At 56.4% G+C, this 15409-nt stretch overlaps 1 protein-coding gene across 1 annotated transcript; it reads right to left on the reverse strand.

Annotated features, from left to right (window-relative positions):
* Nucleotides 1-5802: 5802 nt before the first annotated feature.
* On the reverse strand, nt 5803-14659 carry LOC106977909 (pepsin A). Its single transcript, XM_027045624.2, has 9 exons — nt 14477-14659; nt 13893-14052; nt 11793-11910; nt 11134-11252; nt 10167-10366; nt 8595-8711; nt 7402-7546; nt 7205-7303; nt 5803-6115 (listed from the first exon to the last, which is right to left on the reverse strand). Exons 1-9 carry the CDS (start codon nt 14530-14532, stop codon nt 5966-5968), a joined length of 1164 nt encoding a protein of 387 aa, XP_026901425.2. The 5' UTR covers nt 14533-14659; the 3' UTR covers nt 5803-5965.
* Nucleotides 14660-15409: the final 750 nt, after the last annotated feature.

Consider the following 15409-nt stretch of genomic DNA (forward strand, 5'->3'; position numbering starts at 1 on the left):
TTTGTGACCCCCGTGTTGACCCAGGAAAGGGGCGCGACCTTGGCCAGGCAGCTCCCTTCAGCCCGGGGAGGGCTGATGGCCGAGAGCTGTTAGCCAACAACCTTCCCGGCAGCCCGCAGCTAGGAGAATAAATCTTCAGTCCCGAAGGGGAGGATTTGGGCGGGTGCAGCCCAGTGTGTGCGACAGATGGAGAGGACCCAGTCAGCAGCTTGCCACCACTGAAACCTGTTTATTCTGCAGCCCCCATCACATTTGCCCAGCCCTCACCCCCACCCCCAGCTGCCCTCTGACCTGCTGCCCAGCACACTTCCCGGGGCGGGGCGGGGGGGAGCGTCCGTCTGGGGTACCCACCTAGACATGAGTGTATCAGTGAGGTCCTAATCCCAGTGTGGTGGCAGGAATCGCGAATTTCTAGCTGGGAGCGTGGAAACCCGAGACTCAGAGACGCAAAGGATTTAGAGACCGTTTTATCCAGTAAGACATAGGCGTGTGGTGAGGAGTGAGGTCTGGGATGCCCTGCTCGGCTGTGACTCGCCCAGGGACCTTAGGTCCGGCTCCTGGGTCTGTCTAATGGGGAATCGTAACACTCCCGCAGCTCGGAGCTGTGACAATGGCAGGCTCAGGCCTCTGTGGTTTGCACTTGTGACTTGGTGCGGCCCACCCACTTTACGAAGCACCCCCGCCCCCGCCCCCCAGGATCTAATTTCAGGATGAAAGTGTCGAAGGCTGGCTGCCTCCACACTGCCCCTTCTCGAACAACCCGGCTATCGGTAATGGCTAGAAGTCAGTGCCAAGTTTCTCATGGTTATTCAATAAAGTGTGCCTGGACCCCCGCTCCCCATTCACAGCTGGGACCACAGAGGCCCGGAGAAGTGTCCTAAGGTTGTGCAAGAGTATGAGGTCTGAGCTGGGAGGAGAGCCCCGTTTCTCTGACTCCCAGTCTGGGTTTTGTCCCTTCACATCACACTTGGTTGGATTCTTCCATTGTAGTTTTAGAGACAGTATATGGTAGGGCGCTGTGATTACCCTGTTGTGGTTTGGGTTCCCCCAAGAGCAGACTTAGAGATAAATATCTGGGGGAGAGTCACTGACCTGGGGAGTGATCCCGGGGAGCACGGCAAGGGGAGGGGGCGGTGAGACAGAGACCGGAAGAAAACCAATCGCAGTGCATTACAGAGTGGGTCGCGGCTATGGGCATCTGGTACCTAGCCCTTCCGCAGGCCCTCTGGGAGACCGTGTAGCACAGGCCTCGGAACTGTCCTCCTGTGGACGAAGGCATCCTCGTGCCTCTCTTGTCCCCCTCTTGCTCCCAGGCTGTTGGCTCTCCAGCATGTCCGACTGGCCAGGGCCAAGGATGGAGCCTGCCTCCTTTGTACGGTCTCCCGGGCACAAGCAGGCGCTTGGAGAAGAAGTAGGGGATTGTCTGCAGAGGGCCTCCCGGCTGGCCGGGACTGCCATTACCTCACACTGTGGTCAGCACCGTCCCTTCCCAGGACCCCTGGGGGGCCCAGGGCTGTCCTCCTTCAAGCAGTGCTGATGTGACATGTTGGGAGGCCCCAGTGGAATCCAACTTGGTAAGACTGTGTTCTGCCCGAAATAAGCCCCAGGATGCATGGGCCCCTGTCCAGGGCTGGCTGGCTCCAGCAGGCTGGATGGCTGCCTTCAGGACCCCAGATGGGTGAGAGCTGCTTTTAATGAATGGGATGAGCCGGTCTGAATTCTCAGCAGCTGGTCTGAATTCCCTGACTCCAACATGCAGGGGCGGGGGTGGGGGGTTGTTCTTGGGTGTCTCCCCAAGAGCCCTGCAGTGTCCCGTACCTGGGACTCCGTCCTCAGGAGGGGTCTGAGGAGCAGTAGAGGATGCTGGAAGCCTGGTCTGCGGTGTCAGTTTCCCTGGACCTGGGAAGTTCCCAAAGGGCCACATTAGGAGACCCTGTTCAAAAGACCTGGGTTTGGAGGTTTTGTTTTGCTTTAGTTTATTTATTTTTGAGAGGGAGAGAATCCAAAGCAGGCTCCAGGCTCCGAGCTGTCAGCACAGAGCCTGACACGGGGCTCGAACCCACGAACCCTGAGATCATGACCTGAGCCGAAGTCGGATGCTTCACCGACTGAGCCACCCAGGTGCCCTGTGGGTTTGGAGGTTTTTAGATGAACAGCCTTGAGAACAAACCACAGTAGGCTTCGAATTAGGATAAACTCAGATTTAAGAGTACCTTCCCTGAATTTTAGTGTGCAGTGCGTTCACATCATTAGAAATACAAACACGTAAAACTGTATTCAGTGAGACATCTCCCCCATCCCCCTTCTACCCGCCTCCCCCTCTTCTTCCTTTTCTGGTTTCTGATTCTGGGTGTCCTTTCTCAGGTCCGGTAGGTATGTACGTGCAAGGAAATCTTAGTTTCTTCCTTTGTAATCCAAAGGCAGCATAACACAGGCCTGTTGTCACCTTTGCATGTGTGTTTTCACCTAACCATCTCTTCTCAAGATCTTTCCCAGCACCTAGGAGAGCATGCTCATTGTAAACCTTGGCGGCCCGCACACCGAGTTGTTTAAAACCAGCCCCCCACCGGGTGGACATTTGGGTCGTTTCAACTCTTGCTCTTACAAAAGATGCTACGAAGAATAACCTTGTACTTACATCATTTTGCACGTGTGCAAGTGTATCTTTAAGAGAAATTCCCAGAAGTGACGTTACTGGGCCAGAAGGTATACGCATTTCTAACTTGGATAGATATTGCCAAATGGCGTTCCTTGGGGGCTGTACCAGTTTCCGTCCTTAACCAGCAGAGTGCGTCCGGCGACGCTGTGGGTTCCACAGACCAGTGGAGCAGAGACCTAGGAGATGAAAATACAGCCCTGGACAAGCGTGAAGGGGGAGCTGCGCTCAGACCCCCAAGGCCTGCGGGGAGTGGGGAGGAAAGACGAAGAAGCCCGAGACTGTACAAAAGGAATGTGAATCCGTCTTATCTCGTGGGGCGAAATGGGAAGACTCAGATCAGATACGTCAGCTCAGGGTTTCTCAGTCCAAATGGTCTGTTTAAAGGGGAGCCTTTTTAGATTCTGTCGGGATCCAGGAATCCCAGGGTGAGGAAACGGAAGAGGGGCTGGGAGGGAGGGGCTGGGCTGCAGCTGCCGGGGGCCGGGAGCAGAGTGGGAAGGGTCCAGGAAGCCGGGCCTGCATCCCCAGAGCCGAGCACACCGCCTGGCTCGTGGGAGGTGCTCCGGAAATGCCAGAAACGGAAACACAGCAGAGGAGACAGGACAGTGTGAAATTCCTCCCCAGAAACCCAAGAAGTCCACCTGTTTGTCTCGGGACCGCGAACGACTGGAACAGAATGCTGGTGGGGGTGGGAGCGGACCCATCTGGGTCTTACGCGTGCCCTCGGTGAAGTCAGATCCACTTCCTTGTTGTTTCCTTCCAAAAAGTCATCTTGAATTCATTGCTCAGTCAACACATATTTATTGAGCACCTACAGTGTGCCGGGCCCTGCTCCTGACGCTGAGGCTTCAGCCGTCCCTGCCCCAGTGGATCGAAAACAAGCTGTCCCATAAATGCACGATGGCGGGTTGTGCTGAATGCCCTCACGGATGGGAGAGCCAGGCTCCGAGCCGAGCGACGGTAGTCAGGGAGGGCTTCGCAGGGAAGCGCTATTTAAGCTGAGGTCTGCAGGACGCTTGGTGTTAGCAGGGCAGGAGAAAAGGAGCAGCAAGCCAGGTAAAAGGGACGGGGTGTGCAGAGGTCTGGAGGTAGGGAAGAAGTTTGGGCATCTGTGGAGGTGGCAAAGGGCCAGGGTGGCAGGAGCTCAGGGTGAGAGGGGTCAAAGTGAGGCAGGGAAGGTAGCTAGGGACCAGAGCATGCGACGGTTGGAGGGCTTATTGTCTTATTCAACTGTGCAATTCCAAGGCATTAATTAAAGGTCTTCATGGGGGTGCCTGGGGGGCTCAGTTGACAGAGCGTCCGATTTGGCTCAGGTCGTGATCTCGAGGTTCGTGAGTTCAAGCCCCACATTTTGGGCTCGCTGCTGTCAGTGTGGAATGTGCCTCGGATCCTCTGTCCCTCTCTCTCTGCCCCTACCCCGCTGGCAAGCGTGCTCTCTCTCTGTCTCTCAAAAATAAACATTAAAAAAAAAAAAAGAAGGCTTTGAGCAAGGGAGTGATGTGATCAGATTTATGTTTCAAAAAGATCTTTCGGCTGTGGAAGATGGGGTAGGGAGGGTATTAGTGACAGTAGGGAGACCGGGACATCCTAGAGCCCCACATCTTAGATTTGCATGGGTGACAAATGACAAATCGGGGGAGGATGGCAACAAGAGAGTTTCCAAAGCCATGTTGTCCTGCGCACCCCAAAGTCACTCCCTCTCCGCAGGGAGGCCTAGTGTCGGCCCTCAGCCTGGAATCCAGCGCCCCCCCCCCCCCGGCTGTGGGGGTTTTTCCCACGGTGCAGCTGAGAAGCTGGGGTCTGCAGTGGGTTCCCCAGCGAGAGAGGAACCCGGGAGGAAGCGGCATCACACTGAGCTGAGTCCAGGTGAAAGAGATCACTTTGCGGGAGCACTTCGCCAAGCCTTTGGGAAACATGTCTTGGGCACCTCCAGGAAGCATGACCTAGAAAGCTAGGTGTTGCCTGCTTCTTTTGTAACTTTGTTCCTCATTGGACATTGTGCTTCCAAACCCATGGGCAGAAATGCTCTAAGGATTTCCTGTTTTCATGGCTAGGGCGATATCTGCTAATGAGCCTGCTCACTTCCTTCTCACACCCTCTGCTCAGGGGCCTGGAACACCGTCCTCTTTATTTTTTTTTTTTTTAATTTTTTTTTTTCAACGTTTATTTATTTTTGGGACAGAGAGAGACAGAGCATGAACGGGGGAGGGGCAGAGAGAGAGGGAGACACAGAATCAGAAACAGGCTCCAGGCTCCGAGCCATCAGCCCAGAGCCCGACGCGGGGCTCGAACTCCCGGACCGCGAGATGGTGACCTGGCTGAAGTCGGACGCTTAACCGACTGCGCCACCCAGGCGCCCCAACACCGTCCTCTTTAAATGACTGACAGGGCGGGGCGCCTGGGTGACTCAGTCGGTTAAGCGTCCGGCTTCGTTCGGTTCAGGTCATGATCCCACGGTCCATGAGTTTGAGCCCCGCGTCGGGCTCTGTGCTGACAGCTCGGAGCCTGGAGTCTCCTTCGGATTCTGCGTCTCCCTCTCTCTGTCACTCTGCCCCTCCCCTACTCACGCTCTGCCTCTCCGTCTTTCAAAAATAAATAAGCATTAAAAAAATAAATAAAAAATAAGTTTAACTCATTGATGGGAAAATGGACCCGTTCAGTGATCTGTACCCAGAGTGAGAGGCTCGAGGGGTTTTCAGGCATTGGTCTGGATCAAGCAGCTGACCAACAGAGAGCAGCCCAGTAGATTTGGGGGTGTCAGCTTTGGTCACCCCTCCGACCCTTGCCTGGCCTGGCCTGCTTAGGAATGTCAGTGGAAAGCTACCTGCCCTCGATCTCTTTCTTTTTCTCACTATCTCTTACTGCCTTTGGGAGAAAGAAGTTGACTCCCTCACCAAGAACCGTGGTGCCCTGTTCCACGAGGAGGCAACAGGCCTGACATTTCTGGTGCCTGTCTTTACACGACGCTCCCAGCCAAACCCGCGGAGGGCTGTTCATCTTCCTGACTCGATTATGGGGTGTGAACCACTGTCACTGCTTGGTGCAGTCCAAGCGGATGTGGTCATCTTGTCCCCCTGGCCTGGCGTTCTAACCCCGATGGTGCGGCGAGAAATACGAAGAGAAGAGACTGCACGGAGCGTGTTTCAGGAGGTTGGGTTTTTATTCTACGTTATTGGTATGATAGGGAACAGGGCCAAGATTCCGCCTCCACGATCCCATAGGAAGAACAATCAGGAGAATTATATACATCTAGAGTGGACAACTAAGGCGGGATCTTCCTGGGGACGTGGCGGGAAAGACGCAGGCTTAGGCCACGGGGGCCAGGCCGACCTGGTTGTTTGCCCTGTCGAAGACGGCAAAGTACTGGCGGATGAAGACGTCACCCAGGATCCAGAGCTCTCCGGAGGCGGTGGGGAGGTTCATGCCCTGGAGGCCGCTGATACAGCCCTGCTGGCTCTGGAGAAGAAGAGAAGGAAGCTGGAGATGGGACACAGGCTCGGCAGTGACAAGGCACTGGGGACTAAGCCGCAGGCAGCGCGAGCCGCCGCAAGGCACGCGCAAGGAGCGGCGTCCTGGCTGGCGTCCGGGGACGTGGCTCTTCTCGGCCGGGGGTCGGCCTGTATAAACTGCTCATTCTACTAGTGGTTTCCAGGGATTACTAGACATTATCCAGTGTTTCTGGCAGCTGTACAGACCCTGACATCAGCATCGGGGCTGAGGGGTTTGGGGAAAACTCAGCCGCCGTGAAGGATTTTGGAAGCTGGGGTGACACAGCCTTTTCTCATTATTCTGACCCCCTCCAGTGGCAAAGGGGATCGGCTGTTAGTCCTTTTCATGTACTGGGGCACGGGGCCACAACCTTGGCTGCGCGCTAGAATCACCTGGGGGGCTTAGGAAAACCCCACTGTTTAGGCCCCGCCCCCTACTAATGAATCAGCATGCCTGGGGGACCGCCCCCCGGACCTCAGCACTTCTTGCAGAATAGCCTCGAGTCACTGGGCAAAACTACCCCCCCCCCCCCCCCCGTGGCTCCTAATCTACCAAGAAAAGATTTGTTACTTCACAAGCCCCCGCCCTGCGGAAGGTGCGATTTCCATTTGCTCAACCCTTTTCACGCCTTTGATGTGGTCGCTCTGACCTGATCACCCTCACCGCCCTCGGAGGATGGGGGAAGCTGGCGTCTCTAGTTTTCAGACCAGGAAACTGAGGCCGGGAGCGGCTGCCGCTTGCTCAGACTCCGCGAGCCAGTAATTGGCACCCAGCTTGGACTCAGGTGTGCGGCTAGAAACCCTCTCTTCCTGCCACTGGCCTTTGCCTCACTTTTGCCCTGTTGGGGGAGGGGCGCTGCACCCACAGTTTCATGCATGCAGCTGTTTACAATGTATCCTATTTTCTCTGGAGGCTGTCCAGAGCAGCCTTCAGCTTCCTCTTGTGGAAGCGCCCTTTCCCTTGTGCAAAAGCCGGGGGCGGGGTGTGGGGTGCGGTGTGGTAGCTGGCCGCATTCCCTGCAGGCACACCTAGGCGGCTGGCCCAGAGCCCCCTTACCTGCAGGATGTAGGCACTGGGAGGCAGTGGGTACTCATTGCCGTTGATGGTGAAGACGATGTCCGGCAGGTTGCTGATGGCTGAGCAGCTGATCCCCATCTGGAAAGAGTTGAGGGTTAGGAGGACTTGGGTTTCTTCTGCGTGGCGGACAGACCCGCCACTTGGGTCCAGAACAGGGCAGTCAGGGCCGGACTCACCTGGCCGTATGAGTTCTGGCTGGCTCCAATGTCGCTCTGGATGTTGGCAATGGCGTTGCTTGGGCCGGTCAGCAGAGAGGTGCCTGTGTCCACGATGGCCTGGCAGCCCCCGTTACAAGCGATGGACTGTCCGTTCATGGTGATGCTACACATGGATGAGATACAAGGAAGGGTCCCCTGAGTCCCCAGGGGGTAGATCTCCCCAAGGAGGAGCCAGGTGGCCCCAGAGGGTCCCCTCCTTCCCTCCACAGGCCAACACATAAAATTCCAGCTTCTCCATCGTGCATTCAGTTACTCAACAAATATTGACCGAGTGCCTGCTCTGTGCTAGGCGTGGGGGAGGCAAAACCAGACAGCCACACGGTTCCAGGCTGCGGGGAGCTCACGGTGGAGGAGGAGCAGGACACGTGGCAGGGGAACAGAAGCATGATCCAGCGGGCGAAGGGGGTGGTGCCGAGCAATCAGGGAGGGCTTCTCAGGGAAGCGGACACCCAGCGGTTGCTAGGGAGGTACAGAGCGAGAGGAGGACATCACAGGCAGGGAGTGACAGACATACGGAGCAGGGGCAGGAGGTAGAGGAAGTGAGGGACTTTTAGCCATGGCTGCGGCAGGTGCAAGGTAACCCTACGTGCCCGTTTGCCCAGGACAGTCCCGGTTTTAGTACTGCAAGTCTGGCATCCCAGGGAACTGCTCATTCTTGGGCAAACCTGTGTGGGTGGTCACCCTAAGAGGCCAGCGGGGTGACAAACAGCTGGGGAATGAGGCTGCTTGGGGGAGGGGCGGGCTCCAAAGGGGGCGGGGGGGGGGAATGAATGCCCTGGAATGAGCCCCCTCGCCCTAGGGTGGGAGGAGTGAGTGCCAGTTCAGGGTCTCCTCAGTGCTGGGGTGTGTGGACAAGGATGCTGATAGATTGTCCTGTCTGTTCGACGGGAAGGAAAGTGGCTGTGTCACCCTTGCAGAACATCTTGAGGCGGGTGGGGAGGGTCCCCAATAGCTTGCCTCCTCCAGTGAGGTGTCTTTCTTGGGATCTCTCTGGCTTGGCCAGCTTCTGCTTTCTCCCGCTGGGGTACATCTCCCTGGGCTGGCTGTTTGGCTGTTCCAGGGGGATTCTAGAAAGCTCCGTTAACTAGGAATCTATATGCAATGGAGATCCAGGGCCCCTGCCAGGATGTTGTGCCATCCAGTGTTCTCACCTGTCCACGGAGATCTGCCAATAACCCTCGACAGAAACAGGGATCCAGTTCAGATTTCCAGTGTAGTAAGAAGAATCAATGCCACCGAACATCACCACGCTGCCACTCTGGTCATTGCTGGGGGGGGGGGGGGGAATAGCGATTTATCCATTCATTCATTGACCTGAACATCTGCTGTGTGTGTCCTAAGAGCCACCCCCGCGATTGAGCTCTTGCCAGTCCCAGGCGCTGGGATCCTTACACCAAGGCCCCTGAGTGGTTGCTACTGTTACTTCCGCTTCACAGTGAGGAAACCGAGGCTCAAAGAAGTGAGGCAACTTGCCCGAGGCCACACAGCCAGCTAGTGACCGAACCGAGACCAAGATCGGAGCCCAGGTCTTTCTGGTTCCAACGCGTGTGGTTTCTGCCGCATATTCGCCCTCACTGTCGTGCATGCAGGGGCGCCTGGGCGGCTCAGTCGGTTAAGCGTCCAGACTCTCGGTTTTTCGGCTCAGGTCATGACCTCACGGTCTGTGAGATCGAGCCCCGCATTGGGCTCTGTGCCGGCAGTGCGGGGCCTGCTTGGGGGTCTGTCTCTCCCTCTCTCTCTCTGCCACTCGCGCTGTCTTGCTCCCAAAATAAATAAATAAGCTTAAAAAATTAAAAAAAAGAAAAGAAAAGAAAAGAAGCAGATGCGTGTCTGCTCGTAAGGATTTGACAGTGTAGTTCACAGGTTGTCAGACAGGGGCGGTTTCTAATTTGCTCATGTCTGGGATGCTTTGATTGTCATGATCCAGTGGCCGTAAGGGGGTGCCACTGAGAGCTAGTAGATAGAGGCCAGGGAAGCCACTAAACATCTTACAATGCCCAGGAGAGCCCCAACAGAAGGAGTTATAGGGTCTAAAATGTCCATAGTGCTGTGATTGAGAAACCCTGACCTCTCTTATGGGTAGCACCCACAAAAGCAGGCTGTGTTTAAGAGCCGACTTGAATATTAAGGGTCCCAGAGGAAAAACAGATGAACGGTTCCTCCTGTTGTAAATTGCAGGGGTCCTTGTGACCGGGACATTCTCTTTCTAAATCTCTGCAGTTTCGGGTTAGATAGGGAAGCGAAGGTGGGTGACTGCAAGAAATTAACCACGAAAGAACTGGCCCCAGATATAATGGTCCCCACTCACCTGACCCCACCCCAGCTCCCTGCAAACCTCTGACCGTGCAATGCAACGCAGGGAGGTTATAGGGGGACAGTTAACAGCTCAAGAAAAACATCGACCACGACCAATCGCTTCGAAAGAGAAGGATGTGTCACAAGAAAGCCGAGTGTCTCAGGAAAATTGATGACACTCTCTGATATTCTTGCATAAACCTCTGCTCAATCGAACCAACCCTTGGCGTATTCTGTATTCATTCTTGGAATTAACTCATAGCCACAACCGGAACCTAGATTTGCTTAACTAACAGAGGAAACTTGCTTTCATCATTTAAAAGTTCCCTTGTTGAAGACACAAGCCCTATTTTCCAGCCTTGGACAGCCCCCTGTGGGGCCAGGTGGCTGTGACCCCCCCCCCCCCCCCCCGCCCCTGCCCAACTTACCCACTCAGGTAGACTGAGAAGAGATCCTGAGAAACAAGCCCCTCATTCCACATGTTGTCAAAGACGGGTGTGGCCCCGGAGGCGGAGATCTGGGGGTAGGCCAGGCCCAGGATGCCATCGAAGGGAGCGTAGTACAGGAAGGAGCCGGGCTCAGTCTCACTCAGGCCGAAGATCTGGTTGGTGTCTGAGACGCCTCCGACCTGGATCGGGGGAAACCACGATGTTTGCGGTCAGCGCGGGTTGGCTGGGCACTGTGGGCACCAGCCCTGGGCCCAGAGGGTCCCTGGTTCATTTCGAGTAGGACTTGGCTTCCGGGGTGGCAGGCGGGAAGGAAGGGAGGAGGGCTGTCCCCGGGAAGGCTTGTTATTCCTGTGGAAGTAACCATTGCGACTGATCTCCAGATGGCCACAGTCTGTGGAGTGAGAATTTGCTGCAGAGCAGATGGCCACCGTGTGTGTGTGTGTGTGTGTGTGTGCGCGCACGCACGCATGCATGCTCTAGCTTCTGATGATTGGATGCAAAGGAGACCCCAGACAAGTCACAGCCCCTGACCCCTGCTGCACCTGCAGGGGCTGGGGTGGGGTGGGGTGCTTGTGAAGCTCTCGTGACTCGGGGGGGCTGCAAGTGGGGGGTGAGGAGGGGAAGGAGGTGCTGAAAGAGAACTGAGCCTTTGTGCCTTCCGCTCTTGGCCCCTACCCGCCATTCAACTTGGGGGTGCTTGAGGTTGGCCTGTGGCTCTGGGAATCCACTCCCTTACCCGCTACTACCCCCCCCCCCCGAAATGTCTGTGACATCTCTGCCACTTTCCCCCCCCTGCATCCCATCTCAGGTTACTTTTGTGATCACCGAGCCCCCCCGTCGCTTGAATAAGCTGGCTCTGGGGGAGGGGGTGCACCGTGGTCCCCAGGGTCCTCGGAAGATGGCTCCAGGCTGGGCAGGGTGAGGCGGCCGGCTGGCAGGTGCTCACCTGGACGGTGTCGTATCCCAGGATGCCTGTCATGCTGCCGGTGCCATAGGCGATGGAGACTGGGTTGTTGGTGGCCTGGTAGGTGGAGGACTCCTGAGGGTTGAAGCGCTTGTGGTTGGCTGCCGGGGCAAGAAGTCACGATGTCAAGTTCGAAACGCTGAGTGAGAGTCACGGGCTGAGAGCGTGTTCCTTGGGGGCAGGGGGTGCCTTGGTTCTGGGTGGGGCTTTGCAGGAGAAATGTAACCCTCACCCCAGGTTTCGGAGCCTAAGCATACCCAGGTTCCACTTGTGTCTGGTTGGGCCAGTAGGGGCCCTGTCACTGAGGGCAGGTCCCCAGCAGACCTAACGGTCTTCCCAAGGTCGCCCAGGCTAACACCGAACAGAGCAGGCTCATGGCTGTCCGTGGTGCCGAGCCCTTTCAAATCCTTTCTGCCGGTGGACCGGGCTCCGTGAGGGCAGGGACCGCATGTGATTCACGCCATTCTCCCTGGGCCCCCGAGTCCAGGGCTTGGCGCCTAGTAGCTGCTCAGGAAATGCCTGCCGAGTGAATCCCTGAGTGACTCCCCCCAGGCTTCAACCCTAGTGGAAGCCCCTGGGTGTTCAGGGCTCCAGGTCGGTTGGTCCCCGAGAACCCGGGCAGGGCAGGGCCAGGCACTCACTGCAGGCAGGACTCTTGCAGTAGACAGAAGGCACCCACAGGTTGGAGGAGCCGGTGTCGAAGATGACGGTGAACTGCTGAGGGGGGGTGCCGATGCCGATGGTGCCGAAGTACTCCATCTGCCAGGGTGGGACAGCACAGCTCAGTGACCGCCCCCCAGCCTGGCCTCCCCGGGGACTATGTCGGGGTGGGCTCTTCAGCCCACCTCCCACCTTTCCCTTCACCGTTCTCCCGGCCTTTCTCTCCCTGTCCAATGCATCCATCCTTCAAGGCCCAGCCTGGCCTCCCCCTCCACCTGGAAGTCTTCCCTGATTGCTTCTCTGTTACCCTCTGACTGTTCTCTTCTAAGCACCATGAACACCTGATGATTATCGGCTGTCCCCTCTTCATTCAGCTCTTGTCTGGTATATCTTAGTCTCGTAGTCCTAGAGAACGTTCGCACGTTCTTGGACGGGGGTAGAAACTTACGGCACCCATCAGAGTCTAGGCTCAACTGCTTTGTCATTAAACTGCCGACGGGGAGGTAAATAAATCCCCTCACGATGGGGCACCCCTCGAGGCGTCTGATTCCTAAATCTCGGTGTGTGTAGCAGGTTCAAGAAAGCACAGAGTCAGGATTGTTATTCTCAATGGCAGCGCCTTCTCCCTTCCCAGCTCTGTTCCAGCCCCGTGAGGCTTGCCGTTCTTTGATGATGATGTCAAGCTCATTCCCCTCCCAGGGCCTTTGCACTTGCTATTTCTTATGCCGGGCAAATGTTTATTCTAGATCTTTCCTCGGCTGGCTCCCTCTCACCACTCATTCGGTGCTCCAGTCGACTGTCACCTCTGCCAGGAGGCCCTCCCTAACCGCTTTATCTAAATTTGCCCTTCCCTCATGGTTCTCCTTCCCCTTACTCTGATTAGTTCTTCTTTGTGACCCCAGTCATTACCTGAAATTATCTTAGATACTTGTCTCTTACTTGCCTTTCCCTCTAGAACCTACGCTCTTTGTTTATCCACCATTGTTTCCTTAGCTCCTTGCGCCGAGCCTCTGGCACATAGTAGGTGCTTCATAAATATTTGTTACGTGAATAGGTGGGCTAATTTTACCAAGCTCTTGCCAAAGGCCAGGCCCTGTGCTAAGCACTCCAAAACCCCACGAGAAACAAAAACCAAAAACCAAAACAAACCCCCTTCCCTCCCAAAAAGCAGACAAAACCAAACAAAGAACATTATTGCATTAATTACTTACAGCAATCCCCCGATGGTAGATATTAGTGGTTCTGTTTTACAGACAAGGACACTTGAGGCTCACTCAGAATTTAAATGACTCGCCCAAGGTCACACGGCCCCTCAGCCCTACGGCCTAACTTTCACCAGGTCTGGCAGATTTCCCAGGCTATGCTCTTAACGACCGGCAAGCTTGCTTCATAGCCGTGGCCCAGTGCCATGTACACTGGGACACGACATCTCCTAAGGGGCAGGGTGTTGCCATTGGGTCCCAGATGGAAGAGTCAGAGTGATCTTCCTGAAACTCCAGTCCGATCGTGTCGACCCTCCCGGTGAAGACAACTGAGTGGCGGTTGAGAAGACAGACTCTGATTTGGCTACGCTCACCGACCCCTCAGTCCTCCATCGTGCCTCTCTCTCTAGCTCTCTGCTCTCCCTGAACACCGGCCTCCTTTCCTCGCATGCGCTCTGTCCCCCGCTGTCCCAAGGTCTGGCACACGCCGTCAGCCCTCTGGGACGCTCTCCTGTCCCCTGGAAACCCCCCGTTGTTCCTTCCCTGCTTGCCCCGGCCACACCCTCACAGTGTGAGACCGTCACTGAGCCGGGGTTGTGAGGCTCACTGGGGACCGTCTGTGTGTCCCTCCTAAGACTGTGAGCTCCTTGAGCGCAGGGGCTGTGCCCCTGGGCCCAGCACGGTCCCTGACACGTAAAGAGGTGCTCCGTATGCATAAACACCGGAGGAAAGAGTGAATGAATGGCAACAGCTCTGACGGTGACTTCCTGCCCTCCCTGGGCCTCTGGGATCCCGGACGCAGACCGCGCGGCCACTGCCTGGGGGTCCGGAGCGCTGGCCCATCCTCCGAGCTGCCCGGTTGCCGGCCCGTGCACTCACATCCATGTAGTTTTCCAGGGGCTGGGCGGCTATCAAGGTGGCGGACTCATCGTGGAAGTACTTGTTGGCTGGGTTGAAGCTGTACTTCTTCAGGAAGTCATCCAGGAGGCCGTGCTCGATCAGGTTCTCCCTCAAGGTCTTCTTCTTGGTGAGGGGAACCCTGTGGCAGAGCAGTGGCAAAGGGGGGGGGGGGTTGGCAGGAGGAAGAGGAATCGGGCGAGGAGTCGGCCCATGCGGTGCCGCGGAAGCCTCAGAAGGCCAGCCCGGGAGAGGACGAAGAAGAGAGGCCGAGGCGGGGGGGTGAGAGACGCTTCTCGTTTTGGCACGCTAAGGCAAAGAGGTTAAGCGGTTGCCCCAAGTCGCCTGGCACCCAGCCGTGGCCAGGCTGGAGCCCCACGTCGGCGGGGCTGCGTACCCAAGAAGGCAGAGAGAGAGAGAGAGAGAGAGAGACAAGAAGGGAGACTGGAGCCAGTGGAACAGAGTGGAATCGGATGGGGGGAGAGGGGAGGAAGGAAATCGTGAGGCGGGGAGGAGGACAGCAGGAGGAGATGGCTGTTCCTCGGGCAGCGTGGCCCCGGACTCACTTGATGATGGTACACTCAGAGAGTGCCACCAAGCTGAGCAGCAGCAGCCACTTCATGGTTCGCGTCGGTCCCGATCTCCGGAGAAGGGTAGATGGGTGGAAAGTGTACCGCAGTCCACGGGAGCTGCTGCTTATATACAGCCCAGGTCCTTGGGGATCAGCCTTATCGGCCTCCCAATGTCACCTCTTATCATAACCCCAAACAGAAAGGTTCCCGATAAGACGGTCCCCGCCCCCAAGCTCTGTTCTGAGAAGTTTCCAATGAAGTAGATTTCCATTGTAACCAGAGCCCGCAGTTGGGATGGACCTGGGGCGGGGGGGAGCGGCAAGCTATGGAGGGGTGGCCTATTTCTTACATGGAATCCATTAAAATGTGACAACTTGAATATTTTGACAGAATGGGTCTAAAGTGCACTTAACCTGGAACGGATGCGGAGGAAGCTCGTCGCCCCCTGCTTTGCCCCCGTGGCACAGGGGGCTGGGGTTCTCAGGGGACGGTTCCCCACCCGGCGATGGGCCACGTTCCTGTAGCTGCTAGCCCAAAACACATTCCTAGGTTGGTGGCTTGGGACTCAGGACACATTTCTTTCTTTTTATTTTATTTTTTTAATGTTTATTTAGTTTTTGAGAGAGAGAGAGAGAGACAGAGAGACAGAGCGTGAGTGGGGAGGGGCAGAGAGAGAGAGGGAGACCCAGAATCTGAAGCAGGCTCCAGGCTCCGAGCTGTCAGCCCAGAGCCCGACGCAGGGCTCGAACCCACAAGCCGTGAGATCATGACCTGAGCGGAAGTCAGACGGAACTCAGACTGACTGAGCCAGCCGGGCGCCCCTCAGGACACATTTCTGCCCAGAAATGTCCTCATAAGGGTTTGTCGGGCTTCGAACTAGCCTCCAGGCCCTCTTACGTTCTTGTTTTTCATGCAGCAGAGAGGAAG

This window comes from Acinonyx jubatus, chromosome D1, assembly GCF_027475565.1.
Source record: "Acinonyx jubatus isolate Ajub_Pintada_27869175 chromosome D1, VMU_Ajub_asm_v1.0, whole genome shotgun sequence".
Lineage (NCBI taxonomy): Eukaryota > Metazoa > Chordata > Mammalia > Carnivora > Felidae > Acinonyx > Acinonyx jubatus.

Coding starts and splice junctions, on each gene's coding strand:
- LOC106977909 (XM_027045624.2), bottom strand. CDS start 14,532: ATGAAGTGGCTGCTGCTGCTCAGCTTGGTGGCACTCTCTGAGTGTACC. Junction 11,911..13,892: donor CCCTGGAAAACTACATGGAT/GTGAGTGCACGG, acceptor CCACCCTGGCAG/ATGGAGTACTTCGGCACCAT. Junction 11,253..11,792: donor CTGCAAGAGTCCTGCCTGCA/GTGAGTGCCTGG, acceptor TTGCCCCGGCAG/CCAACCACAAGCGCTTCAAC.